The sequence below is a fragment of the Protopterus annectens genome, chromosome 1.part0, assembly GCF_019279795.1.
Source record: "Protopterus annectens isolate FY-2018-M chromosome 1.part0, PAN1.0, whole genome shotgun sequence".
Classification (NCBI taxonomy): domain Eukaryota; kingdom Metazoa; phylum Chordata; order Ceratodontiformes; family Protopteridae; genus Protopterus; species Protopterus annectens.
The window spans coordinates 970,272,388-970,290,879 of NC_056725.1; the positions used below are offsets into that span (position 1 = coordinate 970,272,388).

At 42.8% G+C, this 18,492-nt stretch overlaps 1 protein-coding gene across 1 annotated transcript in view; it reads left to right on the top strand.

Annotated features, from left to right (window-relative positions):
* The window catches only part of MED23 (mediator complex subunit 23), a 1,483,999-nt gene that overhangs the window by 1,403,763 nt on the left and 61,744 nt on the right, over positions 1-18,492 (top strand). The window contains exon 21 of the mRNA XM_044067991.1: positions 15,664-15,795. Coding sequence (XP_043923926.1) covers positions 15,664-15,795 — 132 coding nt within the window. The remainder of the gene's footprint in view (positions 1-15,663; positions 15,796-18,492) is intronic.

Genomic DNA, 18,492 nt, shown 5'->3' on the forward strand with positions numbered 1-18,492 from the left:
CATGCCTAAAAAACAGATGCTCAAAATGGCCGAAGACCTAATTACTTTGATCAGGGTCTTCCATCCCCCTCCTGATAAGAGGCCTAGGCAAGAGACAGAGTATATTTCCTCTGATCAGGTTTCTATTTCCTCTGATTCCTCTTCTGAACAGGATTACTCCATGCTTCCCTATGAGGATTCTGATGCTGAAGAATCCATTCCTTCAGCCTCTCCTCCTGTGGATTATTCTTTTGGGGAACCCTGCATACCATGAGGGAGCATTTCCACTGGGAGAGCCAAGATTATTCTGAATCTAAGAAAAGGCTCAGGGACTTTCTGCTACTTCCTCAGCACAGACCCCTTGCTATTCCACCTGTTCTAGACATTGTAGATGTATTTTCAGAGACCGCCCTGTCCCCTGACTCTTTACCCCCTGCACCCGCTAAGCCAGGCAGATACTACAGGGTCCCGGATTCCCATAAATTTCTATATAAAACCCCCGCTGCTGACCCAGAAACTATATCTCAGGGTCCCAAAGGGGTCAAAGCTTCCACTGCAAAAAACCCTGTCCCCTCTGATAGGGATTCTAGGGCTCTAGACAGATGGGGGAAAAAGGTCTACACCTTTGTTACCCAGGCTATAAGGGCTTTAAATTGTCAGTTTCATATGCTTAAATATCAGCAATATTTAATGTCACTGCTTAAACAGAAATTGTTGACAAACACTGAAAGTACAGAAAACAAGGAATTGCTGGATTTGTTGCATGCAGCTCAACAAGTGGGGAGGCATACATTGCAATGTGGTTATGATTCACTGGAGGCCTTTTGCAGGGCCGCAGTTACAGGTACTGTTATTAGAAGGCATGCTTGGTTAAAGGAACAGAATCTGCTTGATCAAGTTAAAGCAAAATTATTAGATGCACCTTTACAGCATGATACTTTGTTTGGTACTAAAGCAGAAGAGGTGTTGAAAAAAATGGAGGATAAAGCCAAATCCATGCAGACAGTCAAGGATTTCTTACAGGTACAGTCACCCAGGTTTAGCAGGAACTGGCCTTCAAAGAATTGGTCCTTTCCAGTGTCAGACAGGCCACAAAGAGGCAGATCTCAGCCCCAAGGCACATACAGACCTAAACAATGGGGTGCTACTACCTCCAGAAGCGGAGAAGACAAATCACAGCCTTACAGGAAACAGTCCCAATGACTTTCCTCTACCAGATCCAAGCACTTTTCTTTTGGCAGCCCCCTTAGCGGGAAAACTAGCACTTTTTTCATCAAATTGGCAAATGGTTACCCAAGACAAATGGGTCCTGAACAGTGTCCCAAGGCTACAGGTTCCACTTTCACACTCTACCAAGGTTAAAAAGTATGCCAGACCTGCCGCACAATCAATGCGCTGAGGCACAAAAACAAATTACAACCCTCATGGACATGAGGGCCATTCAGCAAGTACCACAACACGAGCAGGGACAAGGATTTTACTCCAGACTTTTCCTAGTACCCAGAAAGGTCAAAACCTGGAGACCAATACTGGACCTGTCTATACTAAATACATTTCTGGAAGTTCCAAAATTCAAGATGTTGACTCTACAGCAGCTACTGCCCATGCTGGGCAAGAAGGCTTGGCTCATAACTTTGGACCTAAAGGAGGCATACCTTCATGTCCCAATCAGACAATCTTGCAGAAGATACCTCAGATTCATAGCTGGCTCAATGCATTACCAATTCTCTGCACTGCCCTTTGGCTTATCTACTGTGCCAAGGGTCTTCACAAAATGCCTGGCACCAGTAATTGCGTTTTGCAGACAAAAAGCAATTCAAATATATCCCTACTTGGACGACTGCCTAATTCAAGCAGAGAACAAAGATATTCTTCTACAGCATCTGGCATTTGTAAAAAGATTACTAATTGGCCTAGGGTACACAGTAAATGAAAATAAATCAAAACTAGTGCCCTCTCAAGAGAGAATATTCCTGGGTGCAAGCTTAAATACAACTGCCCAGATGGCTTATCTCACGTCAGACAAACAAAAGCATCTGACTACTTACTTCAAGAAACTGGCAACAAAAACCCACTTATCTGCATGGAATATCCTGCAGGCCTTGGGTTTCATGGCATCCTGCATTCTACTAATTCCATATGCCAGACTGCATATGAGGAAACTACAATGGTATCTAAAAAGTGTTTGGACTCAGCATTGCCACAGCCTGGAGACAGTAATTGCACTCATTCCCTGCCTACAACAGGAGTTCCGATGGTGGGCAGAAGCCTGTCACCACAACAAGGGTCTGCCATTCAGTCTACCCACAGCCAGGCAAACACTGACAACGGATGCATCAGATTATGCTTGGGGGGGCCCATATGGCAGGAAAATGTATTCAGGGCACATGGCCTGCAAACCAGATGCATCTTCACATCAATCAAAAAGAGATGCTAGCTGTTCAAAATGCCCTGACAGCTTTCAAGGACCTGCTTCATCCAGGACAGTTACTGATAAAGACAGACAATACTACGGTCATGTGGTACATAAACAAGCAGGGAGGTACACATTCCTACCCCCTCTGCAGACAAGCAATGACCTTATGGGACACATCATTGGCTTTTCAAGTTCACCTGCAAGCACAATTCTTGCCAGGAAAAACAAATACTCTGGCAGACGATCTAAGCAGAAACCTCATGGATCCCCATGAATGGAAGCTGGATCCACAAGTCTTCAGCATAATAATAAGGAAATGGGGATGCCCAGACATAGATCTATTTGCCTCCCCTCACAACTACCAATTGCATTGATTTTGCAAAAGGAATTATCACAAACAAGCATGGAAAGTGGACGCCCTATCCTTCAGCTGGAAAAATCTAACAGTATATGCCTTTCCTCAACTGCCTCTCCTTCCCAGGGTACTCCTAAAGGTCAGACAAGAGAAGCCAAAAATGATACTGATTGCACCAGACTGGCCACGCCAGCACTGGTACCCAATCCTAAAGAGCTTGTCTCAAGGCCCAGCATGGATATTGCCTCAAACTTCTCACTTGCTGACCCAACAAAACAATCAGATCCTGCACAGCCAACTCAGGACCCTAAATCTGGCAGCATGGTGGATAATGTAGCCATTCAGAGCACTCCTCTTTCAAAAGCTGTCTTGGATGTTATCTTGGAGGCCAGGAGGCCCAGTACCAGAAAATCTTATGCAGAGAAATGGAAGAGATTCTGTGCTTGGAACCAGGAACAAGGCATTGACACGTCTGTACCAAATATCCCTCAGATTTTACAATACCTAACTGAGATGCTGAACAAAGGCCTTTCTTTCTCATCAATTAAGATTCATGCCTCTGCCATTTCAGCCCATTACAATGCAAAACCACCTATCTTTTCTCATCCCTTAATAAGGCAGTACCTCAGAGGGGCCAAAAACCTTAGGCCGCCAAGGAGAGCACCAATTCCGGCCTGGGACCTCAATTATGTTTTGGAAAAACTCACACTGCCTCCTTTCGAGCCAGCATCAACAGCAGATATAAAATTCTTATCTTGGAAAACAGCTCTGCTCCTAACAATAACCTCTGCAAGGCGAGTCTCGGAGTTACAAGCACTCATGGCTGTGGAACCTTTCCTCATTTTTCATCCAGACAGGGTTTCTCTGAGGGCAAACCCTACATTTATGCCTAAAGTGGTGTCCAGTGTGGCCCTCAACCAAACCATTCACTTGCTTACCTTTTATCCAAATCCACAGAACAAGGGTGAGAAAATTCTGCATTCTTTGGACATACACAGGCAGCTATGCTTCTACTTTGACAGAACTAAAGCCCTCAGAAAGACTGAGCAACTTTTAGTGTCATATGCTACGGGATGACAAGGAAAGGCTATCTCAAAACAGACTATTTCTAAATGGATAGGCCATTGCATCCGTTTCTGCTATTCTCAACATGGCAAATCAGTGCCTAAGGGCATTAGGCCTCATTCCACCAGAGCAGCAGCCACTTCAGCAGCCTTCCTCAGAGGAGTGCCAACCAAAGATATCTTGGAGGCTGCAACCTGGAGTTCAGTGCACACCATCACAAAGCACTACCACTAACCTCTTTACTCTTAAGTCCAGAGCAGGCTTTGACACTGCAGTCCTGCAGGGCCTCATAGCCTCTCCTAATCCTGTTTAGCCCAGCCACCCATCCTCAGCTTTGGGATTCAACCCAAGAGTAATGACTGCAACAATGAAACACGATGAACATAGTACAGTTGTGTACCTACCATAAATGTAGTTGTTCGAGTGTATTCACTGTTGCAGTCCAGGTTACCCATCCACCATCCCCTTTTTCTTCGCTGGGTCTATCTGCACTACTCTATCCTATACAACCTATTTGGTGTATTTGCTTGTAGATGAAGGAAATGTTACTTTTTGTGCATGCATTTTTATTGGCATATTTTTACAGCCTACTAATTTGGGGGCACCTGACATCTGGGGCAAGAAAAACTGAAGAAAATGGCGTCAGCTGCATCTTTTATACCCCTGGCGCACTGACGTCAGGGAAGAGGCGACAGCAAACAACGCCGGACCTAGACTTTGGAATTCTGGCCGACTGACGGTAGCCTGCCAGCAGGATAACCCAAGAGTAATGACTGCAACAGTGAATACACTCGAACATCTACATTTATGGTAGGTACACAACTGTTCCTTTTGCATCCATATATCACCTTTATGCCCTCCATCTTGCATGGGGAGCATACTTGTGATGTCCGGCACCTATAAGATCTAAAAGCTGTAGTATACTAGCTGGATATTGGGCTATCCTTGGCAGGAGATCCATTATGTGAAGAATACTGCAACAGTGAAGAGAAGGACATCTTCTCTTGTGGTAAGATTTTACATAACTATGCTTTCTATGAGTCACTCTACTGGTTACATTTTATGACCTTAGGCATAATTCTGTCTTTGAGAGCCACCATAGAGGGCCAGTGGGTTCCTCTTCATGGTTGTGAGCAGTCACAGCTTAAAGCTTTTAGCTGCTCCACAAGAAAAAAATGCTGCACCGAGCCCAAACCATCTACACAAAGCTCTTGGATAGGGTCAGACTTTCTTTATTGGGACCATAGAGACCCTTCCCTTCTTCAGAATAAGGCCAGGATTCTACTACTAGAATATCTTGGTTCCAGTGGGGGTACAAGACTTCTTTCCCTTCTTGGTCATCAAATCTGAAGCAAATGCATCTTTTGTATCTTCAAGAAATCATGCTTCTGTTGCTATAGACACTTGGAATGTGTCACTGGAAGTGGTGCATACCTTGTGGAGCATTAGGGTTATCCTCTGCATCCAGAAGTTTTACAAAGCTGCTAGCCATGGTGACAGAGACCTCGCAGGAGAAAGATTTCAGCATATTCCCATATTTGAATGACTGGCTGTTGGTGTCTCCATCAGGAGATTCCCTACTTTTGTCCTTGATCGGAACAATGTCATGATTCTGGTTATTTGTGGAGGGTCTCCATAAACTGGGAAAAATTCTTATTGAGGCCATTCAGCTTCTGCCAGTGATTTTTGTGGAGACTGTCAGGCTGATAAAGTCTTCTCTAGTTTTGCTCATGGCTGCAATGCCTTCTGACAAGAAGCACATCAGTCATTTTTCATGTATGAAGGATTTGAACCCTTGGAGCCTGTACTCAGTCAAGCTATGTTTATAGCATTTAAGCATTCATCATCTGCAGACCCCAAGGCTGTTTTTAAATGCCCAAGCAAGCATGCATTAATATCTTCATCATTACAGCAAGTTCCTTGTTTTATTCAGCCCATCGTACAGAGCACAGCGGCTTCCCACTTGATAAGAGTCCAGGGTTTTCTTCAAGACTGGTAAGCAGACTTTGTTGTGACTTGGATCAGTCCACTTCTTGTCTGTCTTCTTCAAGTTCCAATCCTACAAAGCTGATTGGGCATTGAGAGACTTTCCTCCTTGGCTCTGAGATTTTTAAAGGGATCTGGCGGAATGCCATCACAGACACTGTACTGAGCATCCGTGTATATTGGTTTAATTTTTGACTGTACTATTACAGTGCCTTGGTAGGCAGACTCAGGAATATGCCTATTTAAGATGACATTGTTTGGACTGTCCACATTTAATACTGAGCTCACACAGCTCATACCCCATGCCACTTCTGAAGAGAGCACCCCCCCCCTTTTAAGTATGCCTGCCAGGCTGTGATTGATGACTTTCAAAAGATAAGGGACGCATTGACTGCTTTGGAAGACCTTTATAACATCTGTTGCCAGTTGTGCTTCTTAAAGGTCTATGGATTATGTAGGACCAGCCTGTGTCATTGGATGAGAGAGAGAGAATATTTTGCTGGCAGCTTGTCTTGCATACTGTTACTGTGCTGATCTGCTGATCAAGCCCCATAGGAAGGAGATACCAGCAGTCCCAGTCTTGGATACTCTCCTGAATTGCCCACTGAGTTCAGAAAAATGTTGGATGCCAGTTGTGATCATGGATGGTCAAGTGTTAGAAAAAGCTCTTCTTAGAAAATGTGCAATCTTGCATAAAGCTGTATTCCTCAGAGGGTCGGTAAAAACTTTTCAGCCTGAGATGACCTTCAAATGGTACTACTCCTACCATCTCTTCCTCTTTGTTCGGAAAGGCAGGAGACTTCTGGCCTGTTCTAGAACTCAGCAACGTCAGTGACCACATCTACTGCATAAATTTCCAGATGTGATTACTCTCCAGGGACATATTCCTGCAGCAGCATAATTGTCTGGGTTTTGTTGATTTACTTGTTGGTGTCTGTTTGGAACATTATTTTCTGTCTGTAGATGTTCTTGCTGTTCGTTTTGGTAGCCATGGTTTTCAGTGCAATTGACTTCCCTTTCATCTCTGCTGTGCACCTGGAGTGTGGAGTCCTAGGTTGTATGGTGAAAAAAGCTTCATATCTTCCCCTTTTTGGATGACTTGAATCATGGTAATCTCACTGAGGGGACTGTGTGGTAGCACCCTTTGTTTTGTGTGCTTCTGTGATTAGTGACCCTAGAAGTCCTGCTGAGGTCTTCTCAGAGGTTTGCTTATATTGACTCAGAGCTGGACACACTTCATTTCCATTTGCTGTTTGCAGATAGGATATTATAAGCTTGCTAAACAAGATGAGGAATACAGTACATAATAATCTTTTTTTGGATCTTCCTATACATTGTGAGCGTGACAATGGCCATGATTTTCACAGTTTCATTTCTATGCCTGAAGGTATGGCTATTGCAGTGCATGGTGAGGTGTTACTGGCTGCAAGGCCACGATGCTGTCATGGATCTTCTGGATTCAGAGTCTTGTGACTGGGAAGTATTGTGGTTGGACTCCCCACACCATTCTTAATACGAACCTTCCTTTCTTGCAGTAAAGTCCTTCACATATCCTGAAGGTGGATGCTGCACCAGGTTGGGAAGATCATCTCACTTTACTCTGTGGTTTAGGGGAAGTTGTTTCATAGGAGAGGGTGTCTTGCATAAATTAACCGAACTTCAGACGGTCTTTCTTGCTCTGAATTCTGTATAACAGAAGTGAAGATCAGAACCACTCTCACTTAAGGCATACAATTAGTCTGTGTTGTGGTACTTGCACAGTTAGGGTGACATTTCTCTTACTCCTTATGTAATAGGAGTATGCTTCTGACAATCAGCCACAGGCAAGCATCTCTTTAATTGCTGTCATGTCAGAGGTGAATGCTATATTTTCTCACTCATGTGGTATGGAAGTCTTGTGTTTACCTTTTCCATATTCCTCTCCGAATCCACATCTTACTGCAATATAAGACCAAACATTCCATCTTTATTCCCTGGTGGCTAAGAAGGGTGCAGTTTATTTATTTATTTATTTTACATTTGTTGACCGGGATAGTCCTACTGGATATATGCCCATTTTCAGCTGCACATACCAAAAAAAGAGACAGTACATATATCACTGAGTGATAAACTCAGGCAGACATATTTAGAAAAATATAGACAAAGAATACAGGCAGATATCAATATACACAATGTGTAGACTTACATCTGATTGGCAAAGACATATCAGAAAATGTGAACATGGAATACAATCCGATCTCATAATTCACAATGCTTAGACATTCAAATGCTATGAGGCATAGATACTTGGCTAAACAACAGGTTGGGTAGCAAGACATGTATTAGTGAAGTTGTTAGTCAGGTTTAGAATATGAGCACAGCCAATGAGATGTGAGGTATTTTTGAGTTCTCTTTTAAATAGGGGTAGTGAGGTTTCCTTGGTAACGGTAGTAGGGAGTAGATTCCAGATTTTACTGGTTGAGTTGGCAAATATAGCATCGCCTGCAGAGTTGTTGGATTTTTGGGTCAGTATCATTAGTTTATCAACTGAGCATAATGGCCTGGGAGCACTACGAGGGGTGAGAGTATTTTTGAGGGCAGAGAAGTGTTATCAGGTTGATGGAGTATTTTATGCGCTACTGTAAGCTGGTTGAACTGTAGAAGGGTAGGATACTCTAGCCATCCCAGTGCTTTGAGGTTCTGACAATGGTAGGTCCAAAAAGCCATGCCTGTAGCGAATGTGGCTATATGATTGTAACATCTTGATAATTTGTTGAGATCGGTTTTGGATAGGTTGGTGAGTAGAGAGGCGGTGTGATCTTGCAATAGCTACCCTAGCTAGGGGGATGAGAAAAGGTTTGGCTCTGTACAGGGAGCCAAGTTTTTTATTGACGGACTTAATAGTGTGATTGACATGTTTATCAAATTTAAGGTTGTTGTCTATTATTACGCCTAGAAGCTTTGTATGGTCATCAGGGGAGATAATGGTGTCATTGCTAGATTTGATGTTGAAGGAAGGAGGAGAAATTCTACGGTTAGGGGAGAAAAGTAGTAGCTTGGTTTTGTTAGGATTTAGGTGGCGATTAGCTAGCCATGTTTCTACCGTGCTGAAAGTGGTCTGGGTGAGGGTTAGAAGTTGTGTAGGAGAGGAGGCGGAGCATATTAGCATTGAGTCATCTGCATATTGGATGTAGGCGGCTCCTGGGATGGTGGTGTGCAGATCATTGATAAAGATAGAGAAAAGAAGGGGACCTAGTATGGACCCTTGTGGGACACCTAGGGTTAGAGGAAGTTGGGATGACAGCTTGCTCTGCCATAAGACAGCCTGCTGTGTATTGTTTAGGTAGGAGTGAAACTGTATACTGTACCCAACAGTATTGTGTGGACTGCGATACTGTTGGGTACAATATTGCTTGGACTGCAATGCCAGAAATTGAGGCTTTTTTGTCATATTGATAATTAAATACTTTTGACTTCTCAACCATTTATTTTAGGCCTTCTTCTGTTTTACTGTATCTAACATTTGTTCAACAGGTTAGTTAACTGGTCCGTGGAGACTCTTCAGCCATGATCTGAGCCACGTAGTCAAGAACAGTAAACAAAACATAATTAAATCAATGACAGCAGAGTAAAATAGTAGTATAACAAAAGTCAAATTGACAGTAATACAACAGAGTTTGAGTACTTTCACAATGTTGTGCAAGTGGCGTACAGTAACAATGACAAAGGGAGTAAATGACAACCAGAAATGAAGCAGCTGTACAGGTAACATAATATTTGAGGTGCATGTAATATCTATAACACAGCGCCCTTAATTTGTTGAGGTATAATTTTCAGTTCTTGAGATTATTTATGAGTTACACATTACAGAAGTCTTTCAAAGTCAGATATGACAAATAAAGTACAGTTGTGTAAAATCTTAACCATGTAGATATCCTTCGCTTCACTATTGCAGTATTGTACATAGTAGGGGTCTCCTGCTCAGGGCAGCTCGACATTCGGCCAGTATGCAAAAGCCTAAAAGATCTTATATGTGTTGTAAATCACATTTATGTTCCTCCGCACAGAAAGTAGGGTAGAAAAGGGGTGCACAGACACAACTACCCACATCTGAATTGCCCAAGAAGAGAACAGTCTCCATAGGACAAAGGGATCCATGCACATCCAGAAGGAAAAAATGCAGAACAAACAAAAGGGGGTTGGAGAGAGGGAGCGAATACTGCAGCAGTGAAGAGGAGGACATCTGCTGTCATGGAAAGATTTTACACAGCTGGACTTATGTCCTTCTGTATCACTGTTGCAGTGTACTTCATAGAAGGCAGAGGAAAAAGCTCCAGAAACAGAATGGGACATGGAAGGCTGAGACAACCCCTCAACAAACCAACATAAAATTGTTTCAGCAAAACTTGCTCTGGCCCCAGAAACCATGTCCAACTTATAATGCATAGTAAATATATGGACAAAAGACCAAATAGCAGCTTCAAGGATGGAATTGGTGTCCAACTCCTTGAAGAATGCACCAGAAGAGGCAACAGCCCTAGTGGAATGAGCTCTAACAGAAGTAGACAGAGGTTTGCCATGAAAAGAATTACAGAAGGAATTGGCCTTAGATACCCAGGAGGAGATGGTTTGCTTAGAAACAGTCAAACCGAAACACCTGGGATGAAAGGAAACAAAAACACAAATAAAACAAACTGATCAGACTTGGTCCTAGTTTTATCCAAATAATACCTGAGCTGTCTGTGCAAATCCAAGGTATGATGGTCCCTCTCACTAGCAGACTAAGTAGGAGGGGAAAAGGAAGGGAGTTGTACCAACTTATTCGAGGACAACAAGTTTACTGCCGTGGGAGTAAAAAAAGGATTAGTACAAAGGAACACCCTGTCCCTTTGAAAAAATAAAAACAAAAAAGGAGGGATGGCCATAAGGGCCTGAAGCTAATAAACCCTCCAACCAGAAGTAAGAGCCAACAACAAAACAGTCTTCCAGGTACAATGTTGCAAAGAAGCAGAATCTGCAGGCTCAAAATGAGCCTGAGTCAGTTTTTCCGAAACAAAATTAAGGTCCCTAGGAGAATAGGTTTTCTTAGAGGCCTAATATGCAGGATGCCTTTAAGAAGTTGTTTGACCTCAAAGCAAGACATCAAAGGAGAATTCAAGGGCAGACAAGCACAAATGGCTGACAAATGGGCCTTCACAGAAGAATAGGCCAAACCAGACTGGTGCAACTCACTCAAATAAGAGAGAGGATCAGAGGGAACCCCACTGAAAAAGGGTCCTGGTTACGAGCATGTCACCAGACTGAAAATCTTTTCCATTTGGACATCTAAGATTTTCTAGCTGAGGGTTTCCTTGCCTCCTTCAAACCCTGAGCACATTCTCAGAAAAGAGGTGCCTGAAAGGGATTAAAACTCTATCACTCACAGTGCCAGTCACATAGTGGATAAGTGGGGATAGATGCGAGACTCCTTGTCCTGTGTAAGGAGATCCAACAGGTGAGGTAACTTCTGATGATTACCCCTGGCCAGATGCCTTAAGAGGGGTGAAACCAGTGCTGGCTCGGCCAAAAGAGAGTCACTAGCAAGATTTTTAGGGACTCCAGATGAATCTTCTGCAGGAATCTTGGAAGCAGAGGAAGAGCAGGGAAGGCATAACAAAACATCCCCTTCATCCCCTTCCAAGGAAAGGAAAGGGTGTCTGTCTTCTATGAAAGATGGCATGGCAGTTTGGAACAGAAAACAGTAAGCTGCCTCTTCAGAGGGGGAGGCAAAAAGATCTACCTGAGGAATACCCCAGTGATGGATAACGTCCAGAAACACGTCTCTGTGAAGCATCCATTCGTACGCCTGTGTTCTGGACTTGTTCAGAGACTCTGTCACTAGATTTTGCTCTAAAGGAATCTATACTGCCTGAAGAGTTGACTGATAATTAAGGGGCACTTCCCTAGCCTGAAGAGCCATCCTTTAGAGGAGATAGAATTTTGTGTCCCCCTGCTTGTTGACATACCACATCACTATAGTGTTTGTGTACACCTTCAAGGGTCCTGGAGAGAACATGGGGTGAAAAGCCTGAAGGGCCAGAATCAGAGCTCTCATCTCTTTGATGTTGAAATGGTCTTGACTTCTGATGGGGAGGCCAAAGACCCTGAACTTTCAGGTATCCAAAAGAAGCCCTCCACCACATCTCTGAGGCATTGAACAGCTCTTTAGAAGGGACTGGAGGTTGAAAGGGCCAGCCTGGGTTGAGAGCGAACGGTTGAATCCACCACTCAAATTCCTTCCTGAGACAGGGAAGGAGAGGCACACTGAAATCCAGTGGGTGACAATGCTGTAGCCAAAATTACTTAAAGTACCATTGAAGCTTCTGCATATGCAGTCTGGCAAGAGGGCGCACTGGAATAGAAGAGGCACTGAATCTCAGGGCTCAAAGAAACTCCCTGGTTGGCATGGCAGTTAGAGGAAGAAGAGACTGAAAGAAGGCAGTCAGTGACAATACGTTTGGAGGTGGAAGAGAGGCCAACATTGCATCATCTGAATCCTGCATCCCAGATGCACATGATCCTGAGAGGGAGTCAGGACAGAATTTTGGAAGTTGATAGTATACCCCAGACTTTGAAGAAGATAGATGGTGAACTGCAGATCCTGTAACAATTGACTGGGAGAAGGCACCTCAAGCAAAAGATGTCTAGATGAGGAAAAATCTGAATGCCTTGGAGCCTGCAGAAGGCAATCACAGGAGCTAGGCATTTTGTGAATACCCTTGGGCCAAAGTGCAAAACAGAGAACTGAAAATGAGCGGAAGATACAGAGAAATGTAAACACTTCCTGAAAATAGGGTGAATGGGGATTTGTAGGTAAGCATCTTTCAGATCCAAGGACACCAGAAAAGGTTGGGGTGATAAAAGAGGAAACTGAGTTTGAAGAGTAAGCATCCAAAAAGAAGGGACCTTGAGAAAGATGTTGAGCCATGAGAGATCCAAAATAGGTTTCCAAGTGCCCTCCTTTTGAGGACCCAGGACTATCCTGGAAAAAAAAGCCCTTCCCACTTGGAAAGGGGGGCAGGTTGAATGGTTCCTTTCGTTCACCAGGGACCCTAGAATTTCCAGAAAATGAAGAAGTTGCTCTAGAGGAGGTTGAGGAACCCCTGAAAAAGGAGAGAGGGATTTCCATGTCATGAAGTAATCCTGACAGCTGATAGAAAGAAACCGAGACTCTGAAGTGATGAGTCACCAATTTGGAAAACAGAGGAAGAGCCAAAGGAACAAAGGAACCTGGTCTGAAAGAAGGGAGGAAGGGTAAATTGACAAAGAGAAGCAGGCTTGACAGATAAAGGAGGCTTCTGTGCCACAGAAATCTGAGAAGCCTTAGCAGAGGGGCCCATCTTCCACCCTTCTTCTCCTTAGAGGCCTGGTAGGGTTGCCTGCAAACAAAAGCAGATCTAGAAGGATAATTCCTCTGGAACTTAGAAATAGGAGAGACAAAAATATGTTTAAAGTCCTGCAAGACTTTGCTTTTCTCTTGAACAGATTTAAGCGTTGTCAGCAGCAGCAGTTCCAAAAAGATGTTTATTATCCAAAGGAGAATCCAACTAGTTGGCCTTAATGTTCTCAGGTGAAGACTGGAGACAAAGCCAAGAATAACACCTCATGATGGACCCAAAAGCTGCAGCCCTAGAGGAGTCATCAGCAGCATCATAGTTACACTTATTAGTGTAGCGAGACACTTGAGAAGCAGAACCAAAAAAAGATAAGACAGAGGATTTGCCTTCAGAATCAGGAAGGTCAGAGATAACCTTACAAGCCTGAGCAATCAAGGCCAGAGCATACCTGGCCATGTGGTTCTGGTAATTAATAGCCCTAAAGGCCAGAGGAGAAGCAGTGTAAATTTTCTTATCAATCCTCTCCATTGCCCGACTATCTTTATCAAAAGGCAAAAGTTTAGAAGAAGGCAAAAGTTTAGAAGGTTTGTCACAAGAGACTGACACTACAGCAGGATCAGCAGAAGGACATTTAAATGAAAAAATGAATCCACAGGACCCTTATAGAACCAATCAGTTTCTTAGGAGTAGGAGGCTGAGAATCAGGAGACTTGGAAGCAGCAGTGAAAGTGTCTGACAAGGCAGCCAACACAGGAGGAACTGTTGATGGTTATCCACCTGAAGCAACTTATAATATCTTCTCTGAGTAAGAGACACTTGAGAAAAATCTCACTTAAAGAATTCCATCATCCAGTCAATTGTTGTTCCCAAGGGACAATTCCTTGAAAGGAGATTCAGGGATAACAGACTCCTCTTCTTTGGAACCATAAGCCAAAGGGGAAGGCATCTGTGAAGAATAGGGCAAAGACCCCTCACTAGACACTGAATTCTTATCCAAGGAATCTGGTTCCCCAAGCCATTTAGGAAGGGTAGAGGTGCAAGGAGGAGCAGGTACCGAAACCCCTTGAGGAGGCTTTAGGGCCATTAAGGCAGAAAACAAGACCTAAGTAAACTCTTGCCATTCCCTTTGAGGATCCTTAGACTGGACTGAAACATGCTTCAGTTTTTGTCTTTTCTTAGAAAGAACATCAGCCCTAGTAAATACTGGAGGTTCTGACCTTTGGCGAGATTCGATAGAGAGAACTTGGAACTTCCTCTCTGACCAGTATAAGAGGAATCCCTCTAGGACACTCCGAGATAATCAACTGTGGTTCCCCCTCGACATCCAGAGCAGATGCCTGCAAAGCCTGAAGACGACGTGTGAAAGACGGATCTATGCCGGCCTCTGATGGGGTAGTGGCAGAGGAATCTGACCTAGATGCTGAACAACCTACAGAGCTATTACCTGCTTCTAGAGGGATGTCTGGTGGAGCTTGGACAGCTACAGAATCCAGCCGAGAATTCTTGGACATCGTCTTACCTAGTGGGAGTATCTTGGGGTGTAAGGATTCTGCCATGGTGTCCTGGGCTAACTGTTTAAACTGTTGGTTTTCAAGATAAATGGCCAGGGAAGACAAGCAGCTTCTGAGTGTCTTGGACACCAACGCCTTACAGATCCTACAAGAGGTATGGTCATGGGAAGCAACCAAACAAAAAAGACACTATTTGTGACAATCCTTATGGGGAATCTGCCTCCCACACTGACATTTTCCCTTCTTGGATGACATGAACTGTAGGTAGTAAAATAAATATTCGGTACAACAGCAAGGTGTTCAGATTAACTGGCAAAAAAGGCATTCTTACTGGCAGCAAAGAAGTTCTGGGTAGTTGCGTCTGTAAGTCCCTTTTATGCCCTGCATTCAGTGCAGGGAGCATAAATGTGATGTATGGAACATACAAGATCTTTTAGCTTTTGCATACTGGCTGAGAGTCGGGCTGCACTGGACAGGAGATCCCTTCTTTGTAGAATACTGCAGCTGTAGAATACTGCAGCTGATATTGAAGGACATCATATAGTATAAATTGATCTGTAAGAAGGCCTTCTGTAGTGGAAGCTTATTCCCTCTGTCTGTACACTTGGGTTTGGATAAACTTGCCTCTCTACAGCTGCGTATGGATTTTGTGCATTAGTTCTTTCCTGTCATGCAGATTGTGTTTCTTTAGTTCAAGGGCATAAGTCTGAGTTATACAAAAACAAGGTGCATTGTTCTAATCCACAGTGCCAGGGTGGGAGCCAGCAGGATTTACATGAACTTTTGTAGGCAGGAACAGCAGACAAAATAATGTTAAACTAAGATCAGCAGAAGATGAACTTGCAAGTTACTTACTGCAAAAAATGTCATAGAGCAGTCAATATAGTGAGTTCTGTACTTGTTATGTATAGGGACTAGCTCACATTACAAAGGCAACATATGTATTTACAACGTTTATGGCATATTTAAGTCTTGTCGTCTTTCTCCCCAATGCAGGTAGGAATAGCATTTTATGAAATGCTACAGAATGCAGACCAGTACAACAATCATTTGCTCTACGTGGATCCTATCTGTGATTTCTTGTATCACATGAAGTACATGTTTATAGGAGACGGTATAAAAGAACAGGTGAGTGAGAGATGAATGTTATTTGGTTACTTTTCCCCCCTGAAGTGTGCATTCAGGAGTGGTGTTTTTGGACTGCATTTTCCTTTGATAGATTATTGAACATGATGGTTAATAAGATTTGCATGGTCATGGTGGAGTTTTGTGTAGTGTTGTCAGACAGAGATCACTGGAGAGTTGTTTATATGTAATTTCACTATACATATTGTCTTCCAGTATACTAACTGAACAGTTTACAATCTTCAAAGTGAATGGTGGTAATCCAGTGTACATATTTCTTACTTCTTCCAATCATTTGCTGATGTCTTATGCCTTTGGATCCCTGCCTGCTGCCAATGTTATGCTGTTCATCCTCTGTAGCCACTAGGAAAGCGTGAATTTTTGGATAGCAGGGTACTACAGATAAGGAGAGTATTTTTCTTATCTGACACAGAAGGACCATCCTGAATGTGTCTTAAGGTTGGGTTTTTCTTGTCCACAACTCAGTTGTCAGCATCATTTCTTCCTCAAGTTTCTAGACAGGGGTCCAGGGAAGTAAATATTGTGGGAAGAAATATCCAGGGAATTGTTATGGCTAGGCTTGTATAGGCCCTAGGGCTGATAGCCTAGTACTAACCTATGGATGCTTGTCCATCTTGATACAGCATGACATCACACATATTTGACCGTATGTGCAAATTCCTCTTTCATGTATGTCAGTTATTTTTTTCTGCTTGCACAACTTTCTAGATCTCAGTTCTTGCTGTCTTTATTAAAAGCTCTTTCTTTTGATTGCCTGTGCTTTTGATAAATTTCTTGAGTGTTTGCCAAAACTTTCTTATATCCTGTGGATGAGAAGAAGGAATCTCATATGATTGGTGGGGGAGGGTCCTTGTCAACATCAGATGGATAATGTTAGAGGTTCTGCATCTTGTTTTTTTCCTCACATGATTAACCAGGATTAGTTCTTACAGAAGTATACTATTTCAGCAGAGGGTTTGGGGCCATGAGGTGCATCCTGGGTTATGTGCTGCCTTTTGTTTATTAATTGGTTCAGCCCTGGATCTGTCCTGTCTACTGTTAGGGCTCCATGTTTTTTGTTTATTGCAGATTAGTAATACTTGAGACCAGGCTTCATCTTTTGTGACTCCCCACTCAAGGCCCCGCAGGGTTGTTCAGTCTGCGGCAGTGTCCACATTCCAAACACTGGAGATCATAAATTTGTTTAACTCTTGGAGAGCATTAGACTAGATATTTTAAGGTCACGCAGTCTCTTAACCATTCTCGCCTTGCCAGTACCCTCCTTCAGGCATCACCTTTCTCCAAGAGGACCATGCCAGTCAGTCCTAGAGTAAATTTGTGAATACCTCTCCAGTTATCTAGTTTATGTTGAAAGGATGATAAGAGTCAAAGTCTAGAAGATTTAGGATTTTTGCTTAGAAATGCTTACATAGATATTATTATACCCCAAGTAGACTCCAGAGAATTTTTCCTCAGGTAGACAGCAAATGTTGGAGGTATGTTGGGAAAGAAAGAGGTAATTTGGAACATATTTTCTGGAAGTGTGGTGAGTTGGAGGACTTTAAGAATTCCATGTAGGATGCATTGTCGGAGATGCTGGGTTGGCAGATTGGTGTGATGAGGGAGTTGATTTTTCTGAACTATGATACAGAATTGGAGTTGCCTAGACATGGAAAGGCTTTACTGTGACTAATTAATGTTGGCTGCCAAAAAAATCAATTACTAGAAAATGGAAATCAAAATCTAAACCAGCTATACTAGAAGTAGTGAATATAGTAGTAACAAAGATAAAACAACTGGAATTGAGATATTTAGAAAAAGGTAGGAGCAAACTACATGGGGAAAATGGGAATTGTAGCAGTATATGTCAAGTTTAATGTTTGTAAACTTGAACATGTTAATAGAGTTTGATTACTTTTATTTAAATGTACATTTACCTATGTCACAAGTGATAATTCAATAAAGGTGTTTAAAAAAATGAAAAGAAGTCTCGCTGCTTAACAAAGAGGGGGAGTTTATTCCAGAGGTTTGAGACATGCTGGGTATGAACCTCTCCCCTCCATCATGTTTTATGTATCTGTTGATGAAGATTTAAGTCCCTGGGGTTCTAGTATTTATGGAGATGTTGGACTTGCAGAGAAGCAGTAGGTCCTGGACAATCAGTCTGTAATGGCACTGTAAGTGAGATAGAGATGTCCTGTCAAAAGTTTATAAAACACTGAATAAAGGGATAAAGCTTCCAGTCTCTTGTGGTAGCCGAGGGCTTAGTTAGGAACCTTTGTGGTCTTTCTAATTGTTTGAGATGTTTAGTGAGATACATCCCAAAGAAGGCATTGTACTGGATAACTAGCTTGATCAATGCTGAGTATAAGGAAATAATTACCTCTTTAGACCTTAACAATATTCCTTTGGTAATTTGCTGGCTTAAATAAAAGGATTTCTTACTTGATGTTCAAAAGAGAAGGAGCTATCAACCCAAGAACCTAGGTCCTTAACTACATTTTCATTTTGTAGAGGAGTGTTATCTATAGAGTGTGATGAGAGAGAGAGAGTTGTCTGTCAAAACTGATTATACTGCACGTCTAAGCATTTAATTTGCACCCATTTTTCATACACCAAGAGTTTACTAGGGCAAGTTCATTCTGGAGGGTTTGTGTGTCATAGGGTGACTTAACAATGAACCCCCAGTTTTCAATTATC